We start from the raw sequence: 20,254 nt of genomic DNA, 5'->3' as shown, positions 1-20,254 counted from the left end.
GAAATCTAGCACAGTGTTAAATGTTGAATTTATTTTCCCCTCTATTTCTCACGCATACACACTCTATACGTCTAGCTTCAGATGCCACAAGTGTACACCACTTCATCTATGAATAGCACACAGGCTGGTCAATTTAACAACTATTATAGTATATGAACTGTTGGGGCCCTTTAGTGTCATTTATACTGTATATTTTGGGTTTGCATAATGTTTAAACTACAGGTAATTGAAAGAGTCTGTTTTGTTTCTTCAGTGCGACAGATGAACTCAAAGGTCACGCTTTGACTATGGTGAGTCAACAGGCATTATATATAAAAGCATTCGATGGGAGAAATCTAGGTATCATTTAGGGTGGGGCGATATATCTAACGATATAATCATGCACATCTAAACAGTAAATCTGGTTTCGTGATTACCGCTAAATGGAGCGGCATTTAATAGACAGAGCCATAGATCACTAACAAGCTACGCAATATCGCGTTCATTATCGAAGGCGATCATCTGCGATAATGAACGCGATATTGCGTAGCTTGTCAGAGATCTACGGCTCTCTCTATTAAATGCTGCTCTATTTGAAAGCAGGTGATGGCGATTTAGTGGTAATCACGAAACCATATTTACTGACTAGATGCGCATGATCATATTCATTAGATATATCGCCCAGCCCTAGTATCATTCTGTTATTTGTACATGAAAAAAAAATATGTTAGAAGAATTACTGGACAAGGATTTATATGTTCTGACAAAATCCCCTTTTAATAATGAAAGACCTATTCCTTAGATCTTAAACACTGCAATATAAATTACTAGTAGTGCTTAGTCTAAACAACACAGGCAGATCTTATAATGGCCATCCACCATTTTATGGTGGAAACCTGGTAGATATCAGGAAAAGACCCAAACCTCACTTTCCTGGCACTAAGTCAGTGAAATTCATACCAAATTACACTGTGTTTAATATACTGGCTGTAATTAAAAAAAGTGAAGCTTACCCTAGTTTGAGCTCCGCTTTAAATCTATTTTATTAAACTTCCAGCAAAAGTAATTACAACTTTTATTTTATAATTATTAATCAGTAATTGGATCTTTCGAGAGAAAAGTAAAAAGTAAAAAAGGGTTTTTCCATAAAAAAGTCAAAACCCCCCAGAATCCCTTACACCCATGACAGGAGGGTGTATCTTCAACCTACAGGCCCGAGGGGACAGAAACTCACAGATGTGAAAAATCATCCCAACACCCAAAGCCTCTGACCTTTGACCTTCACACCTAAATGAGTCAAACATTCTGTCTTACTCCACTGCAGCCATCAGCACGAAAAGCAGCCCCCGTTGCATGCAGGGAAACAAAGATTCTTTGTGGCAGTCCACCAAAACATGTCATTCATACATATATAATTGTTTCAATTCAAAAACACACATAGCAGAATCTTTGTTTCGGAAGGTTTGTTATTTCAACCTGTAAGTTAAGTCCTAATATGTCTTCAGTTACCTTATGTCATTGCTCTGAGGAACTGCAACTCTTGCCTGTAGCACTTTTATTTAGGCTATACAATATTTTATGTACTGCAATGTCATGAAAACATTAATTAATAATAAAATGGGACACTTAACCTGCGTTCTATGTTTATACACATACCCACGTTGAAGCTACAGCTCACATGCTCACTCCAATGTAAGGTAGTTTGTTTCTGGACCCAGACAAAATACAGACCATACTTGATAATTATCAATATCATTATCAATATAAAGTCCTCACTGCTGACTTGAAACTATTGAGAATTAAAATGTAGTTCCATCAGCTTAACAGAAACCTGGCAGAGAGCCGAGACTCCCAACTTTGCAGTTGTACTGAATGGACGTCAATTTGTTTGAACAGACAGAAACTTCAGAGAGAATGATGAAAAATAGGGATCAGAACTGCTACAGAGGCAATGGTGTGGTTTGCATGCAAACTCACACACTCATTGCCATCTCTAGGGTTTTAAACTTTCACCCTTCCCCACCCTCACAACTTTATTTTAGTTTTCAGCTTGCACAACCAGAAAAAACAAGACTGAGACCTATTGTATACCAATGTCAAAAGGCATAAAACTTTTTGTCATCTGTGGACAGACTGAACCACAACTTGGCTGATTATCCAAACATACAAACCCTTCGTCCAGTCCCTGCCTGCAACCATGTGAACTGTGTGAAACAGGACAATGGGGTGGATTCTTGGGTTGCCTTGAAGGAGACAAATTGGTGCATGTTGAGTCATGTGGCGAGGAGTTTGAGGGACTCAACTATTTTGCAAGGCTATGTTTTCCCAGGAACAACCCATAGATCACAAAGAACCAGAAGGACCTGCTAAACAGGAAGAAATCTTCAGATAGGAAGCAACCAAAGCAAGTCCAAATGGAGATGAAAAGGAAGAACAACTAATAAACATTGAAAGCAATATTAAAAGAACAATATGAATCAAGTGGAAAAGATGACAGGTCACAAACTGACTGCTAACCTGGCACAGAATAACCTGGGCAGAGCTAACCAGATCAATCTGTTATTCAAAAGATCGGTCTCTTAATCACTGGTTCAACCCTACCCCCATCTCTCTTCCTAGGGGGTTTCTGCTCCCTCCTCTACCATCCCCCTTCCTCCACTAATTCCTGATTTCCCTGTGAGTCTCCATCGGCCAAACTCCCACCCGCCCTAATCCACATCTCCAACTTGGAAGTAAGCTCAGGGTAATACAAGTGGATGCCAACACAATCTCCAGAAACATCTACAGTATACACATTAATCGAAACAATCCTTAACAAGAAGAAAGTCTCTACTATCTTCAGCAACTATTTCAAGACTTCCCCGTGGGCACTGAATCCAGAATTTCCCATAAGCCACCTGGTACAATATTTGCCTGGCACCTATCCTGACATACTTCAAGAAATTCGGATTGTTGTTGGTCTTATAATGCTAATTTTGGTTTGACATGCAACATTAAACACCATTACTTCTATCCTCATAGGTGGGCCTTTTGTCTTCCATTATAAACATTGTTCAGGTCTTACACTGTTCATGCCTGGTTTGAGGAGAGCATGCTGCTATTGCCTAACTTGGATTGCAGAGACAATGCAAACATATCATGCATACCGATAAATGTCTGTCATGCTTCTCTTGGATACACCTGCTTCAGAATTTCATGGTCCCACCATTATGTGGACCCAGCTGCCATCACTACAGGTGCCTCTTGGAGTGGCTCTTATTGTGACATTCTTAAACTGCAACTATTCTCGTCACACAAGGGTAAACACAGATGTGCCCATTCAAATGTGACCACACCCCACTCTTGGACAAAAAACAGAACGGAAGGAAATATGTTCTGGTCCCAAGGGAACCAGCACTGCTTTTCCTTCAGACTGCTAGATTAGTTGGGGGAAAACTTGTGGACTGACATGAAGGACACTAAATTGAGATCATTTATTTAAAATGTCTATTTATCAATCAACTTTCCATCAATACAGCCAAGTATCATACAATCTGAAACTGGAAATGAGAAGAACTGAAGTTCTTATTAGACGTCATCAATAATTACTGACTTAAGACTACTACCTAAATCTTGCAGTAATTCAAAGATAATTGACTCAATTTATCTTAGCATTCAAGCTAACACTACTTCATGTTTGCCCATAGCTGAAAAGCTTTGGCCCAGAGGCCTCTGGGACCACCCACAGAAACCCCATTCAGGCACATAAGACAGATGGAAAAAGCAAAAAAAAAAAAAAAAAAGCATTTGGGGAAGAGGGCTCCTTCTAAAACCTACCCCTCTACCCTTGCCACAAAATACTCAAACTGAGGCTTTGAGGCAAGACATACTCCCAAAATCCTGTTTGCTTCCTACATACCTTCAAAGCATAGGAGGTTATGTTATAGACATTTCCTGACTTGTACAGGGTAAAGAAAAGTCCAAACCATTTTGTTGTACTTTTTTCTAGTCTAAGTCTTAATAGTGTCTGAAGGATTATTACAGTATTAAACAAAACCAGAGTCTTTCCAGAAATGGAACACCCCTTTTTGCATTAAAAATTGTGAGGTTAGTTTGTTAGCTACATTTAACATCATATAGTAGTTTTTGAGGGTTTTATAATAATTGCTGTGTTATTATATAGGCTGGCTTTAGTTAGCTCAGTTTAGATGGTTGAGTTTGCTTTACCACATTGTCTGCTCAAACTACCCAAACCGCTCAGCCAATTATACAAGTTACCCTAAATAGTGATAAAAAAGTACTGGAGGGTTAGCATCCATCTTTTATTACCACCTCTAGCGTCTGTGCAAACAACTAGTTCCCTGCTCCAAATTTGTCTTCATTTCCCCCCTCCCGTTAGGCCTGACAACATGCTAATAGCTTAGCCAGCCCAGATGCCCTCTGCTATTACTTCTAAGCTCTTGGTCTTAAAACAGCAGACATATGCAAAGGATGGAGAGCTGAGCTTTAGATTGACTGCGTGCTAAACAGTGGCATAGTGTCATGGGACATTAAGCTTCTTTGTTTCTTGCCATGTGTGTGCTAGTTGTTCTACTGCTTTCTTTGACACTGTACTTATCAGTCTGCTCTGGTGTTTCCTAATAGCAGGATGCTGTAGAATTGGGGGATGGAACTTTTCCTGAAAGCTAGACTTAAGTAACATTTAAGATGGTGCACTCTCAGAAAAAAATGTGCACTGGTACCTTTAGGGGTACAACAGCTTTTCACTGGGGCATTACCCAGTGGGGAAGTATTACTATTCTAAGGTACTAGTATGCACCTTTTAGTGGTACATAAGATACAAAGTTGTCCACTTGAGGCAGCTGCCCCAGTGCCAAGCGGTTGTACTCATAAAGGTAATTTATTTGCACAGTTATTGTCAGTGGGATGCATTTTGAGATGCATCTTAGTAGCAGGTATAAAGTCTCAGCTGACCACCCAAAATGGATAATCATACCAGTTCTATTCCAGTCTCTTACCATATGAGTACCATAGAGTTTGGGAAGCTGGGAGTGCTAATTACCTCTTATCTGTTATTTTAGGAGACCTACTTTGCCAGATTGTGATCCAACAGCATGGTTTCTCACAAGCAGCACGGTTCCTCACATAAAAACAGGTGATTTCTACTGCTTTGGTTGTATGGAAAGCTGTTACTACAAAGCAATAAAAAATTCCCACTTGCTCATTTGCACATGTAAGTTAAACAGAGACATAAAAACATGTATCATTTATGAAGATACCTGAACTTCAGCAGGAAATTCAGCAGCGAATCTTTTCTTGTCTCCATGTTGAATAACTGCTTTCCTACTCATTTTTTTCCCCTTCCTCGTGTTTCCAAAGAAACCTCTGAAAATGATTTTCTCAATTTTCCCACGAGTTTCAGCATAACGTTATGAGCCCTTTGTGGTTGCTCAATCAACTCTGCCTGGCAAGAACCTGGCTGAGGTCTAACAGGCCTTCCAAAGATAATTGAGAGAAGGGCTTGGACTTGCTCTCAGGGTAAGTGAGATGAGCCAAGCCTGTCCTCATTTTGAAGGGTGATAATCATAGAATACTAGGAATACACCCAGGGAGTTTACAAAATCGCAACCTCAACTAGTCTTTCTCACCAAAATGTAAAAAGTAGATGACCTTTCAACATGTTTTGAAGCTACCAACACTTAAGACTGTTTGAGAAAAGTTGACTGATTCCTTCAAGAAAAATTAGAGACCCTTAAAAGTAAAAGTAGCCACTGTTAATGAGGCATGGTCTTGATCTAGACCCCAGAAGAGAGCAGACATTTAACTCACATCTGTTATAACCTAGCAATCTGGCTTAATGGGAATTCAAGATGCAAATGTGGACACAAGTTGAGGCTTGGCTGCACAATTTCACTCCACTAGACCAGGATGAAAAATTCTTAGTTGACCTAGTTAGAAAACCTAACTATTAGAGTGTGCACCTTAACTCATATCCTAAATGCTGCCTTCCAGTCCTTGCCATTATGCCATAGTCCTTGCTTTCCTCTTTGGTTACTTAATTCCACATGGACTATTGGGTAGATCCCCATAGTAGATTTGTACCAGGGCAAGCTTTTTAAATGGAAACTCATGATCAAGCTTCTAAATCCTAAAATGACAAATGGTACATCATAACACCATAACATCAAAATTTTGCATGTACCATGAATATTGCAATGACTTGGAAAGCCAGTAAGGCAATCAGTGGTTCAACAACTTGCTAAAAACCTGAATTAGTTTTATTATAGATTTGAAACCCCTCACGCCCATTCTAACCATCTCTCTACACAACCATTAACACCTTCTACAATCCCTGTCTCCCCACCTCCTGCTCTTCAAATCTGTTACACCAGCCTGTCTGCAAACCTGCGATGACCAGCTGGCACCCATCTTTTCACAGATCTTCAACAGATCTCTGGAGTTATGTGAAGTCCCTTCCTGCTTCAAACGTTCCACCATCATCCACTTTCCAAAAAAACCCAAGATAACAGGACATAATGACTGCCACAACATCTGTCATCATGAAGTCATTTGAAAAATTGGTTCTGACTTATCTGAAGGACATCACTGGACCCCTACTGGACCCCCTGCAGTTTGCTTACTGAGAGAACAGGTCCATGGATGATGCAGTAAACATGACTGCACTTCATCCTTCAAGTTTGCAGGTTTGTAAGCTTTTAACATCATCATTCATCATCAACAGCCCTCCAGACCAAACTGACCCAGCTCTCTGTTCTATCTGTCAGTGGATCACCAGCTTTCTGACAGATAGGCAAAAGCTAGTGAGACTGGGAAAATGTATGTCAAACAGCTGCACAAACAAAATTGGTGCCCCTCAGGGATGTGTTCTCTCTTCACTGCTCTTCTCCCTGTAGATCAATGACTGCGCCTCAAAAGACCCCTCTGTCAAGCTCCTGAAGTACAGTATACAGACAAGAGGTTGAGCAGCTGGCTGTCTGGTGCAGTCTTAACAACCTGGAGCTGAACATGCTCAAAACAGTGGAAATGATGGTGGATTTTAGGAGAAATCATTTTGAAGGCTCAAGAAACCTTTGCAGGTGTTTTGAGTTGATTACCTGATTGGCATGTCAGAATATTCCAATTTGTTAAGATTATCATTGAGTGAATTGGTGTTTTTTTAATGTGAGCCAAAATCATTACAATTAAAAGAACCAAGGACTTAAACTACGTCAGTCTGTGTACATTGAATTTATTTAATACACGAGTTTCACAATTGGAGTTGTATTACTGAAATAAATGAACTTTTCCATGATTTATTGAGATACACCTGTACTTCCTTCGCCAGCTGAGGAAGTTTAACCTGCCACAGGAGCTGCTGAAACAGTTCTACTCAGCCGTCATTGAGTCTGTTCTGTGCACTTCAATAACTCTCTGGTTTGGTTCAGCTACAAAATCAGACATGAGAAGACTACAGAGAATGGTTCAGACTGCTGAAAGGATTATTGGTGCTCCCCTGCCCACCCTTCAAGAACTCTATAGATCCAGAGTGAGGAAAAGGGCTCAGAATCACCCCTCACATCCAAGCTATCTCCTTTTTGAACTTTTGCCATCTGGCCGGCGCTACAGAGCCACAAATACCAGGACAGCCAGGTACAAGAACAGTTTCTTCCCCCAGGCAATCTACCTCATGAACTGTTAAATGTTCCCCACGTATGCAATAAAATTGTGCAATTTCCTTATATTTCTTTATTACTACCTCCATCCTAGTACATCCCTGCATCTCACTCTATTATATTCCATTATCATCTATACCACAACTGTTCATACAATTATACTTTCAATGTATATTGCAATATTGTCTTTATATTTACATTATATTTTATTTAAATTTTATTATTATTATTTTATTTATTTATTTTTGTCTCTGTGTTCTTGTTGTCTCTGTGTACTGGAAGCTTATGTCACTAAAACAAATCCTTGTATGCACAAGCATACTTGGCAATAAAGCTCTTTCTGATTCTGATTCGGAGTTAAGTGTCACAATGTTTTCCTGGGAAAGCAATAGGCACGTTCCATCTTGCTTCCTATCTACAGGGAGCCACAGGGCCTTCATGTGGTCTTGCTTGGCTGGTTATTTATGACGTGCTAAAACTATTTCAAAACCACTAAGGGCATTCTTCTGAAATTTTCCTTAAAAAAGACAGCTTTGTTTTTAAACATATGACAATTAAAGTGCTTAATAATGAACTGCATTTTTAAACCTCAAAAACTGCTATCTTACGTTCAGACAGTTATTGAGAGACTGAGATGTAGCGACACAACCAGCAGTGATCAAATACTCAGTTGTCATGACCTTTCTGTCTGGAGGACTTCCTTTTAATACAACTTGCCCACCCCACGACTAATTGACCCAAAAAGCTCTCCTGATGTCCAAAGTGCTGTAATACATACACTTAGCCAAAGAGTGAGACTCATTATACTTGCATCATTTACTATATAGCTCAGGCTCGTTTTAATGAGCGTGGGTTAATTAAAGTGGGGTGATAATGCTGGCTTTATCCCCATTTAAGTCCGACAGATGTCCCGTTACATGCAGAAGGACAGATGTGATGTCTTTCTCCTGCACACATCCATGAGCACAGCTTGGTTTTAAAACCATGGACAAAAGTGTCCGGTCATAAGTCTGTCCCCAGCCAATTAGCAGAGCGACAAAGAGACACTGAGGCTTCAATCCAAAAACAAAGGCCTTCACACCTAAAGTTTAAATGGACCAGATGTTTGGATTTAACATTTGTCATAACTAGAATTGCATGTAAGACATGCAAACACTACCTTAGATATGTGGCTGAAATATGAGTGACCACTGACAACCATCAAGGGTCAGGACAATGGTGCCCTTTAAAACTGTCCAGCTGTCTGGACTGACTCTGTGCTCTAAAAGTTGCTATTTACATGATTTATGACAAGCTCGAAGTCTGAGCTGAGTCCAGCCTGACAACCCTGCCTGTCCAAAATAAGGACGACCAGGGTCTCTAAACAATAACAAAGCTAAATCTGTCCTCAGTCATGGGCAGGCCCACAACAGCAAAGACACAGCATGCCTCAACGTCTCTGAAGCAAATCAGATGCAATCACACTGAACATCACAGAAAGGGAATGCTGCTTGTTCAAACAACTTTCACTTCCACTTCAACTTTAAACAGTTAAACAGAAACATTTACTGTAGGGTAATTTCTAATAAACTATATTATGCCAAATGTTTTCTGTTGTCCTTGAGTACTCTCGATATGAGGGCAGAAGCTTGTCTTTCTACCAGTTGTTTCATGCATTCTTATGCCTGTAAGGTAAATTCCTACTTGGGTGAGAGATTTTTTATTTATTTTTATTTTTTTTATAGTAGATTACTGGAAGAGCTGTTATCTTATATAGCTGGAAATACATTGTAGATTTCCCCTGCCTCAGCAAGTTTTACAAAAACAAAAAAACAAGTAAAATGACTCAAGAAAGCAGATAAATAAAGAAGCAGACTTTTTGTTGGAAGAATGTCCTCAAGCAAAGATATCTGATTGGTTTTGGAGTTTTTGTTGTTGTGGTGGTGTACACCTAAAGTGGACATGACCTGAGGGAACTGAGGAAAGCTCAGGACTGTTATGTTTACTACACTGGCAAACCTTTTAAGGGCACTAAAGAGATAAGAAAGCACCCTGGACATTACGAAAAGAAAACCTCTCAGCAGCAATAAAGCTTTTATAGCCTTTACATTGATGTTGTCTTCATAACATTTTTATTCAGAAAAATTTGTTTTTAAAAACAATCTCAGCTTTTATTGGACATCTTACTCCAATTACTGATTTTATTGTATGGCATGCAGGTTTATCAGACAAACTTATGAAAATATATTAAGAGCATGTTGTCTAACGCTTCAACTTTTTGTACATTTTGTAACTTAAGTGTCCAAAAGGCTCCAAATAAATTTGGGGGTCACTGTATCCATTCTGCAGTGCTAAAAAAAAAAAAAAAACTTCAACAAAATATTCAACAAGAGTGTAATAACATTTACACACAGACAGCCCAAAATCTCAGAAAAGCTCTCTGAATCATGTTTTAATTGATTCTCTAGACATTTTAGACTATTTTAAGACCTAAATCAGCACTTTCCAGGCTAAAAATGGCAGCTGCAGACACATATCTCTACAGGACAGCCTGTGTCCATTTACTGCAACAGCTCCCATTCACTGCAGTTAAGTATTACAGGAATGTTCACAAATGGCTGCTTATCGACAGCAATAAATCATCCCTGCTGCATTTGAAGACAAGAACCGGGACAGACAGACTTTTATTGGATCATGACAAATGTGAAACGATCTGTCAATGAGAGAGAGAGAAACAAACCACAGGGGTCAAAGAAGGAATCGGTCTTGTTTGAAAAGAACATTAAAATATGGGCGATTTTATTCATTATTATCATATCAGATGTCATCAATATAAGCCAAAATGATAAATCACAACATGCAATTGTTGAAGGAAGCATACGGACCCATTTTATTTTTTATATAGAAAATCTACATAGCATATGGTGCATTTAATATAATAAAATTTATAAATCCAAAGTCAGTTCTGTTCTTTATTGCAGAATGAAATGGATTATTTAATTTTGATTAATATTTTAGGATATGCAATACTGCCAAAATCCAAAAATATGGACTATGCATTGAATTCAATACAAAGTTGTAGAACAAAAGATTGTGGGAAAGAGAGATCTGAAGGCTATTTTAGTCACTAACAGTTATTTAAGTCGCTGTCTTCTGAAAGGTAAACGTACAAGTGACACGTTAAGTGAGTTTTTCGGCACTTTGCAGTGAGTAGAAACTATTCATCTAGAATCACTCCATTTTACCCTTCTTAATGTTCCACTTCTGGAAAATGTAAGATTGCACTTTCTCCTCACGATAATTCACCCCAACATTAAACTCCTGCACGTGCCATTGTTGGCCATTTTCCCACACTTCCCCTAATTTCCTGTCTGGGGTCAGCGTTGTCATGGCAACAGGCAGAGGATTGACCTATGAGAACGTCTGCAAAGCCACGTGCTGACCGGCTTCAATCCAGCCTCCAGTACTTTCACAGGATTACGTCCCGAACTAAATCTCGTGATTCCATAAACAACCTTCAACTGTAACACAGACACACTTAGCATCTCCAATGCTACTGGTGCTGTAGTAAAAGCAACAATTCCTAAAATGGCTTTATCATTATTCAAACTGTTCTAGCAACATTTTAAAAAATACCTATATGTGTATTCTCACTTTATGCAAATATAGTTTGACTAGGCAAACAGAACATTCAAGTGCTTCCTAGTGAGCTGCCAACATTTTAAGGGATCAAAGATGTGATTCTGGCTGTTTATGAAAATGAAACAAGCTAAATCTACATTTTTAGAAACTTTCATTTGGCCAAAATGATGATTGAGTGTAATCCCAGAATGCATTGTGACAAACCTGGTGAACCAACCTATAAATAAATCAAATCTGGTATCACTTTAGTTTAGAAACCAATTCTCACTATTAACTAGTTGCTTATTAGCATGCCGGTTATTAACATTGGCTGTTAATTAGTATTTATAAAGCACATATTCTGGATGGCCATATACTACCTCCCTAATCCTAGTCTAGAGACACGATGCCCCGCATTTGGCGTGCATGCCCCATAATACTAATCTTGTTGATTGTTATAATAGCATGCGTTTTCTGTAAAGATACGAATCAAAACAACTCACCTGTCGAGTAAAACACAAGCGAGATCGGCATCTCTTTCTAGTTGGCATTTGTGCAGGACACTGTTGTCATGTGGTTTCTACATCAGTAAATGCGGTAAGAAAGGGATAACGTCATTGACAGGTGACTGCTGCCCCGTGTCACTGTTTAAAATGGGAATTTTCTCATGATTTACAAGTAGTTGAAAACATTAGAGATATTGTTAGTAATCAGCTGGACAAAATATACAACACTAGCCTAGTAGTTTTTGGATATTTTACTTTAACGACATCCTTACTATTAATAAGCAACACATTATGCGTTTTGAGGCAAAAGTCGTAGTTTATGGTTTCTAATAAAATCTCATTGCTGCATTTGAAATGGCATGTACATCCTTTGAATGGAATTACTTATAGCCCCTTTCACACTGCACGTCGGACCCGCAATATTCCCTTAACATTGCCTGGACGCCTTCTGTGTGAAAGCAACCACGTCCCGAAATTGATTACCGAATCGAACCCGGGTCGGGGACATAGTAACATTGCGGTAATCGATCCGGAACGAGCGCTGTGTGAACAAAAGCCAGATCTAATTCCGTATCGAAGTGATGACGTGCGTTATCGCGCGACTCTTTTACCGGCTGTTTTGAAGGAAGATCAACATTCGCGACGAAAACATATGTGCAAACTGTAATGAAGCAGAGATCAGTTAGTTCCTCACTTTCCGCGCTGATGCAGAGATCGTTTGCTTGCTTCAGTTAAAGTATAACGCGCCAAGCGTTGTCGACTCGTACATTACACGTCACGCGCTGATGTCACGTGTCGTTACGGGATCTTCAAGGGTTGTGTGTGAAAGCACGCACATATACCGGGTCATCACTGGCAGTGTGAAAGTGCCAAATCTAGCGACCAGGGAACAATTACAGGAACACTTTACCCCTGTATTTGCCGGAATGGCAATGTGAAAGGGGCTTATGAAAGTTAAAATAAGTAAACACTATATCTATAATATGAACGTAATCCGGACGTACTATATGTTATTGTCATGTGAGCTTCAGTTGTGTCATTACACTGTAAATAAAATGTCCACGTAAGGAATTTAGCAGGAAGTAGTACTGTAGGTCATCCGCAGACTTTTCGCCAACTGATTTACGAATATTGTGAATTCGGAAATACCACTCTTTCGCATACTGTTTTTTCGCCTACAATGTAGCAGGAAAGTACAAAGTGAGGTCTTAAATGTGATTAACGGTTTACCTAATATTTGTGTGCGTGATCGTTTTTTTGTGCTTAAGTGTGAATCATGTTGTTAGCTTAGCCACATGCTAACAAAAAAACTCTACTGGAATCAATTGTGATTTTTACTGTCTTGTGAAGAGTGCGAGTGTTGGGGAAAGTTACTTTTAAAATAAATAGCATTACTCTATTAAAGGTAACTAATTGGTTTCCCTTGTTACTTTTTATGGTAAGTAATGCATAATGTGACTTTTTTACCCAAATTTTTATATCACCCAGTTATTTTTGGCAACTATAAAGGCCCTTTCAACCAAAAGTGAAATTATTAAGCCTCAGGCTGAAGGAAATGCCTCTACCTCACTCCCAAATTCTCTCAGCACAGGGACAGGAGCGCGGTCAGTGAATAAATGGGAAAACAAAGTAACTTGAATCGTTTATTTGAAAAAGTAACTCCGATAATTTGTTGTAAATGTAAAAGCAATGCGTTACTTTACTAGTTACTTGAAGTAATCTGATTGCATAACTTGCGTTACCCCCAACACTGAAGAGTGCTATATTTGTTTCACAGTTAGAGATGCTGCCTATGTAGGGTGTTTCATGAGCTCACAAGTTTTAGCTAATGCTAGTGACTAGATAATGAAGTTATCTTGTTTTAAGGAGCTCTCTTGAAATGTAGCCCTTGAAATGTTTTTAAGCCATCATAAAACTTGTGCTGTTTTTAGCCACTAGCTCAGAGAAGTCTGAGCTTCTCATACAGCTGGGTCTATGGTTTTGGCTGGAAGCATGCATTAACAGTGCCACTGACCATACAAGATGGTGTTTTCCCTGTTACTGCCATCCTAAATCCACAAAGCATTAAAATAACCTCCGCAAGACACAAGTGCACTGGGCTGCAGACTACTTATGCAAAAAATATACGTTTCCATCAGGGTAGCCAATGTTTGAAATTTTGCCAAAACTTCCAGTACTGTCCTGAGTCTGCCGCAAATGACAAGCGGCAAAGTTCACGTATTGCTCTGGCTCGGGTGCAAAGATGTTCTCAACAGCAATAGTTTGAGAAAGCACTTGTTCAGGTATCAAGTATGAAGATGTGTTCCCCATGAATCAAATGCAACGTAAACGTCAATAGCAACTATCGGCGAGAGAAAACTATGCATTTAGATCTTTATGTTCATTGGATTGCGTTGGTACAGTGAGTGCCTTGTTAAAAGCATGTGCGTTTACAGAAACGGCTCCAGGAAAGAAGGACTAAAGTAAATAGAAAAGAGGCAGAGAGTGTGTGTTGGAGAAAGTGGGAGTGACTTGAGTTGGCAAAGAGAAGCAAAGTCTTAAAGACTTCCAGATGTGGGGCTGGTTGGCAGATGACAGAGAAGGACTTTTGTAGCAAATGGACTATGAATTACTTTTGAGTAAAGCTACTCCTACCATCAGTTACAATAAAGTCAACATGAAGTCAACTCTATTTACTTCCTTAAAGTCATTTACTTTGGAACTAGTTATTAAAATGACTACAACTATAAAACAGGACTTATTTTCATCCAGCGGGAACTAATTTGACTGTAAAAGAGTCTCTATAAGACAGGTAGGTGCAGGGGTGGGGATGAAAAATTAAAGGACTTGATGATGTCATCAGAAAGGGAATTAATTTCAGAGGTGGAGCAAGTTATTAAACTTAGACACCATGTTAGATGTTGCCAATATTCTGTTTCACTTAGAAAAAAAGACATTCATATTACTGAAATTAAATGGCTCCGGATGCTACTTTGTATCGACTTTAAACTTCCAAGTCACAAACCATGCAAACTTCTAAGAAAAGTGTACTGATCTATGGGAAGCACAATAATAGCAGCCAACAAAAACAGGTCAGGAATGATCTGGCTGTGAGATGCTATGCGTAATCAAGTACTTTCTGAAAGGCCACTGAGTCACAGCTCAAATCATCACATTTAAGGCGTTTCAGATTCAATCTCCTGCACTTGACAGAGGAAATGCAGTGGATCAGATGCCCATTCATCAACAATAATGGCACACAAGGGTTTTGTGAAGTGAACGCGCAGCACTTTGTTAACACGACTGTCTTGAAAGCACATTGATCCACTGGGTTGTCTTTATGGACCGACCTAATTTGATGTCTGCATGGCATCCCAGAGAAAGCGAGCTGTGAACGGATTATGCAGAGCTGAGAATCCTGACTCACCGTGCCAAAAAAGAGCTTTTTGTTAGCGTAGCCTAAATATTGTACCCACACTCCTCTGATTTTAACTAATAAAGTCTTTCCACTGCCTCAGTGTTGTCATGGAAGTCTTTTTAATGTCAGTAGCTGGACTTGAAGCAATATATCCCGCACTTATTCATTCTGTAGATTAAATTAATTGGCATTTTAGGATACGTTTACATGACAACAATGTAGTAAAAATGGAAACATTTTTCCTTTGTGTTTTTGAAAAGTTTCACAAACAGATGACCGCATTATCAAAACGATCCCCATTCCTACAGATACGACTAAAAATGCTGTAATATTCATGCCAGGCCAGTAGTCGGCGATGTCACTTTGTACAGAAACACTACACATCCAAACGTATAGACACGGACGTAGACAAACACATAATACACATGCGCAAATTCCTGTGTTTGTCGTTTATACGGAGACGATAATGGTATCGTTTTCAAAACATTGCATTTTCAGGCCCCCAAAATGCTGTTGTCGCGTAAATTAACAACCAAAACAAAAAAAGGTTTTCCGTTTTTAGTTGAAAATGGTATCTTGTAAACGCACCCTAGGCTAAAATGTAGTGAAATTTCAATGCTTAAACTCAAAGCATAGTATAATTTAAAGTTTTATTGATTAATTTATTAATATTTTTAATTTTTACAACTTCATTTTTAGTTAAAGTATTAGTACTTTTGCATTTATTATTATTTTTTTTTACTTTTGAAATGTCTTTGTAGCTTTTATTAATTTTCATTTCAGTTATAACTGTAGTTATTTTATTACATTTAGCAAATTAAAATGAAAATACGCAGCTTTTGCAACTACCTGACCCAAACGTATTTCAAGTAACAAAACGTTTTTATGCATATATTTATTGTTTGTTTCAGTTTACCATAATACCCCTGTTTCACCTTAAGCTATCATATTCTATATACAGCAAATATTTAAACAATACCTACCTATTATTATCAGCTATACATGACTATCACTCACCTTGTCCTGTACCAGTGCTACAAATGTGAATAATACCTCAAATCGTAAGGTTTGTTGAAGAAATATACTTTTCTAAACAATCAAACTTACGATTTTCATTCAATGGGTCATCAAACAAGTGAAAAATCTTGTATATGTTAGATGCATATCAACCTCAAACATAAGATAGTAATCAAAACATGTGTCTGACAGAGAAAAACAGAAATTATGAGTAATGGTGATGAAAGCAGGACAGTGATAAATCCGAACCACATGTTGTTTGTTCTCTTTCCCTGGTCAGTCAGTTAAGATTGGTTCACTCAAAGAGGAAACGAAGCGCTTGGGAATGTTTGTGAAAACCTCATGCTAGTTCTGGTAAACCACAGACAAATCAAACTAAAAAAATGCAACCTAGATGATGCAGAAGTTTGCAGAGAGGGGTAATTCTCACAGCTGGAGAAGAGGAAGCGTGTAATGACCTGTCACAGGCAGAATGACGTCAGTGACCTGTGATTTCTGGAAATTGATTTCCATTTTCATCTTTCAGAGCAAACACCAGCACGACTTATAAAGAAAGTTATCAACATTTGTGTGGGTCTACCAACAGATCGCAGATTCTATATTTTAGTACAGATAATTCAACATTATGCCAGTATTTTACCAAAATATATTGCAGAACTAGGTACTGATTTGTAATAATCATCAGGTGTGGCAGGGATGTTTATGAGGATAGGGATGTATGAAGTCATTTCCCCACAAGTTCACGCACATATCAGAGAGTAGCCGCAGGTGTAGTTCGTCACATTAACAGCCATATTTACTAATGTCCCACTGACATTCATAACCTTGAATAATCTTAAACCCAGCAAACTCGTTATTACCAAATCTCTCTCTTTAAGTAAAGGTAGATATTTTACTGATATTCATACATTTATAAGTGTTCAAATCAGTGTTATTTATATTTATATTTATATCATTGATATACTATTATAGTTTTTCTTTCTGTTCTAAATAGTATAAATAGTATAAATAAATGTTCTGTTCATATTCTGAATTTCCTGTTTTCATTTTAATTTGAGTAATTTTTTTTTGTTTTGTTTTATTAGTTCTTTTTAGTTTAGTTTTGCTTATTTTAATACTTCAAGTTAAACTAAATTAAAATAGGAACTGTTAATCTTAAGTTAAAAGCTCTTTTAATATCATTGATATACTATCATAATTTTCGGTTAATATTGTGAATTTGATTTGATTCGGTTTTCATCTTTTCAAGTTTTAGTTTTTCATTTTTATTAGTGTTTTTAATGTCTATATAGTTTTACTTTTTAGTTGATTTAGTTATTTTAATACTTTAACTAAATTAAAATAAGAACTGTTAACTTGACAACTAGCATAAATAAAATCAGCTGTTTTAGTATCACTGATACACTTATAAATTCTGATCATATTTTTAATTCAATTTAATTTTTATATATGTTCCATTTTCATTTTAATTTCAGTTAGAGTTCTACTAATTCAGTTTTTTTATTATTATTTATTATGTCTAGTTTCTATTAAGTTTTCGTTTTTAGTTATTTTAGTACTTCTTAAACATAAACAAGTGCTGAAATAACATTTATTTTAAATATAGTTAATAAAAAGTTATAAAATTGTGTTCCTGTTTCTTCGTTTTCAGTATTATTTTAAATGTAGTTATCAGGAAGCATGATCCAAATACAACTTGGGGAAAATGACACTTCTCTCCAAAGTGATTTACAGTGTATACACTCCCCTTAAAGCATCTTGAGGTGTCATGCCTAAGTGCACAATGGTGACGGATCGAGCCTTGTGTGGTTCCAACAACCCTCCAGCCAAATCTAACCACTAGGCCGCAAAGAACTGATGAGTGGAACAGTTTAAGCAACAATAACAGTAAAGTACCCACCATTGGCGTTCTTCCCGCAGATGAGGTGCTCGTAGTGTTGCAGGACCCCCCAGAGCTCGGGATCATTATTGATGACCCCCTCCAGCGCCTCCGCCGTCAGGACGCAGCCGGGCGTCTCCGCCGTCAGCACGCGCACGCCCACCTCCTCCACGAGCGCCTCCATACACGCGCTCAGGCAGATGGCCGCGTACTCGTGAATGCGCACCGCGATCCGAGTGTCCACCATCCAGCGGAAAAACCGTCCGACGGAGAACACGAGCCCGCATCGGGCTGACTTCCCCTTGCGCAGGAGCTCTCCGGCGCTCATGTTGTACATAGAGATAGCCTTCACGGTGGCCGAGACGCAGTGGTCCGCCAGCGCCCAGCTGAGCACCAGGCGGATCGCGCTCTGCACCTCGAACCTGGTGCATCTGCAGTGCATGACACTGAGCCGCTGCGCCTCTCTGGAGATGCGGATGAGCGCCCTGCGCATCAGAGAGGCCAGTCTGCGCACAGCCTCCGCGGACAGCGAGGCGCCCTTTCCCGCGCCTTTACGCACGACCCTCCCCACGTCCTCCTCCGTCCACGGGAACTCCTCCAGCTCCGGCAAGCGAGGGCACTTGGAGAAAATGTCCTCTGGGTCCTCGGGAAGCACTGTGTTGACCGTATCCCAGCTGTTGTTCCTGCTGTTCATGGAGCCGGAGTAGTAGCGCCAGTTCCCCCGGTGAGGGGTGTTCATGAGCGCCTGCGAGTTTGACTTGGAGGACGACAGGCTTAAGGACTTACACGAGTCCCCTGCTCCATAGCCAGAGTCCAGAGTCAGATCCTCCAGAGTTTTCATGTTTGAGCTGTTTGTTCCTGCCATCTCTGCGGGTTCCTGTGTTTTCTGTGAGGAACCAGAAACTCAAACTGGTCCTACTGGTTCAGCTTCTGGTTGGCATTCAGGTAGCACTTTATAGATAGTTTAAAATGTCCAAATTACATCTTCTCGAAAAGATAATGTTTGGGGAAACTTGCTTACCTCACTTAAAGTCCGTTCCCATAAGAGTAGTGAAGTAGCCTTACTTATCCAGTTCATGAAAATAATAGACCGACGTGGACAAAAAGTTTAGAGTGAAAATCCATCAACAGAGTCTAAATCGGACGGTTATGGACAACTTAATCCACAAATATGATGTTGGAAAGTACAACGATGTTCATTTCACTCCACACGCCTCTTCTTGCTGGAAACTCATGACTGTACTGAAACAGGAGGGCGAGAGAGAGAGAGAGAGAGAGAGAGAGGGCGTAGAGGTGTTTGATTCGCGAGCGAAATGATTCTTTTGAACGACTCGTTTGAACAGATTCGCAAGCGTTTGTGAATCCCTCCACCAAACTCAAAACAGAAAAGCGACGAACTACAACTTTCACATATTACAACCAACGACGCGGTCAAAGCTGATTTCAATTCTAGTTTTTCTAGGTTTACAGTGGCAAATAATTAGTAGCCTACTTTAGTTTTTTGTTAGTTTTAATTTTGAGGGGACCCCATAGCAAAATCTGTGCAATGTGCCCAGAATCCCATAATTATGACGAAAACAGTTAGCAAAGTTTACTAAAACAAACTGACGAATCGATTTTCAATCCGTTTATTGTAATGAACCGCCTGAGTGAACCGATTCGCTTAAATGAATCAAACTCAATGCGTAAGACAGCCCACTCAGTTTCTCAGTTTCATCACTTTTGTGTGTGTGTGTTTATAAATATAAATTGATTATTTATGGATTATTGGTTATTTATGGATTATTCAGGCTCTATCTAACATATTTTAAACCGAAACATTAATTGACTTCTGTATTGTAAACCTAAAACACACGGTTCATGCATTTGTATTTTCTTTAATATATTCTTATTTTTCGTTTGTCTTCTACTGTATAGCCGAGCGTCCGCCCATACTGGCCCACAACTACTTATCAAAATTATTTGCACACTAAGGCTGAATAAAGTTGCATTGTACTGAAATTAAGCAAAGTAAGCTCGAGGGGATCATTGTTTCAAGTAACGGTGTTAATCACTGATCCTCATCCAGCAAAGGAATTTGCATTGTGTTAGCGTGGGCGATGACGTCACGAATTATCTTCAGCTGCGCGCGCTTCAGACTGATTAAACAGACTTCAGCATTTGGACAAATCAAGCGTAACACTTTTTGTGCTATCGTTTAGTCATTAGCAAATATCATTAGTTG

The 20,254-nt window shown here is 39.0% G+C and overlaps 1 protein-coding gene across 1 annotated transcript in view; it reads right to left on the bottom strand.

Moving 5' to 3' along the window:
• LOC127946722 (ankyrin repeat and BTB/POZ domain-containing protein 2-like) overlaps window positions 1-19,628 on the bottom strand; it is a 51,507-nt gene extending 31,879 nt beyond the window's left edge. Inside the window, exons 1-2 of the mRNA XM_052543450.1 lie at window positions 19,052-19,628; window positions 18,052-18,916 (exon numbers count right to left, since the gene is read on the bottom strand). Of these exons, the coding sequence (XP_052399410.1) occupies window positions 18,052-18,916; window positions 19,052-19,108 (922 nt within the window). The 5' untranslated portion in view covers window positions 19,109-19,628. The remainder of the gene's footprint in view (window positions 1-18,051; window positions 18,917-19,051) is intronic.
• Window positions 19,629-20,254: the final 626 nt, after the last annotated feature.

This window comes from Carassius gibelio, chromosome A25 (assembly GCF_023724105.1).
Source record: "Carassius gibelio isolate Cgi1373 ecotype wild population from Czech Republic chromosome A25, carGib1.2-hapl.c, whole genome shotgun sequence".
NCBI lineage: Eukaryota > Metazoa > Chordata > Actinopteri > Cypriniformes > Cyprinidae > Carassius > Carassius gibelio.
This window is presented reverse-complemented; position numbering and strand designations above follow the sequence as displayed.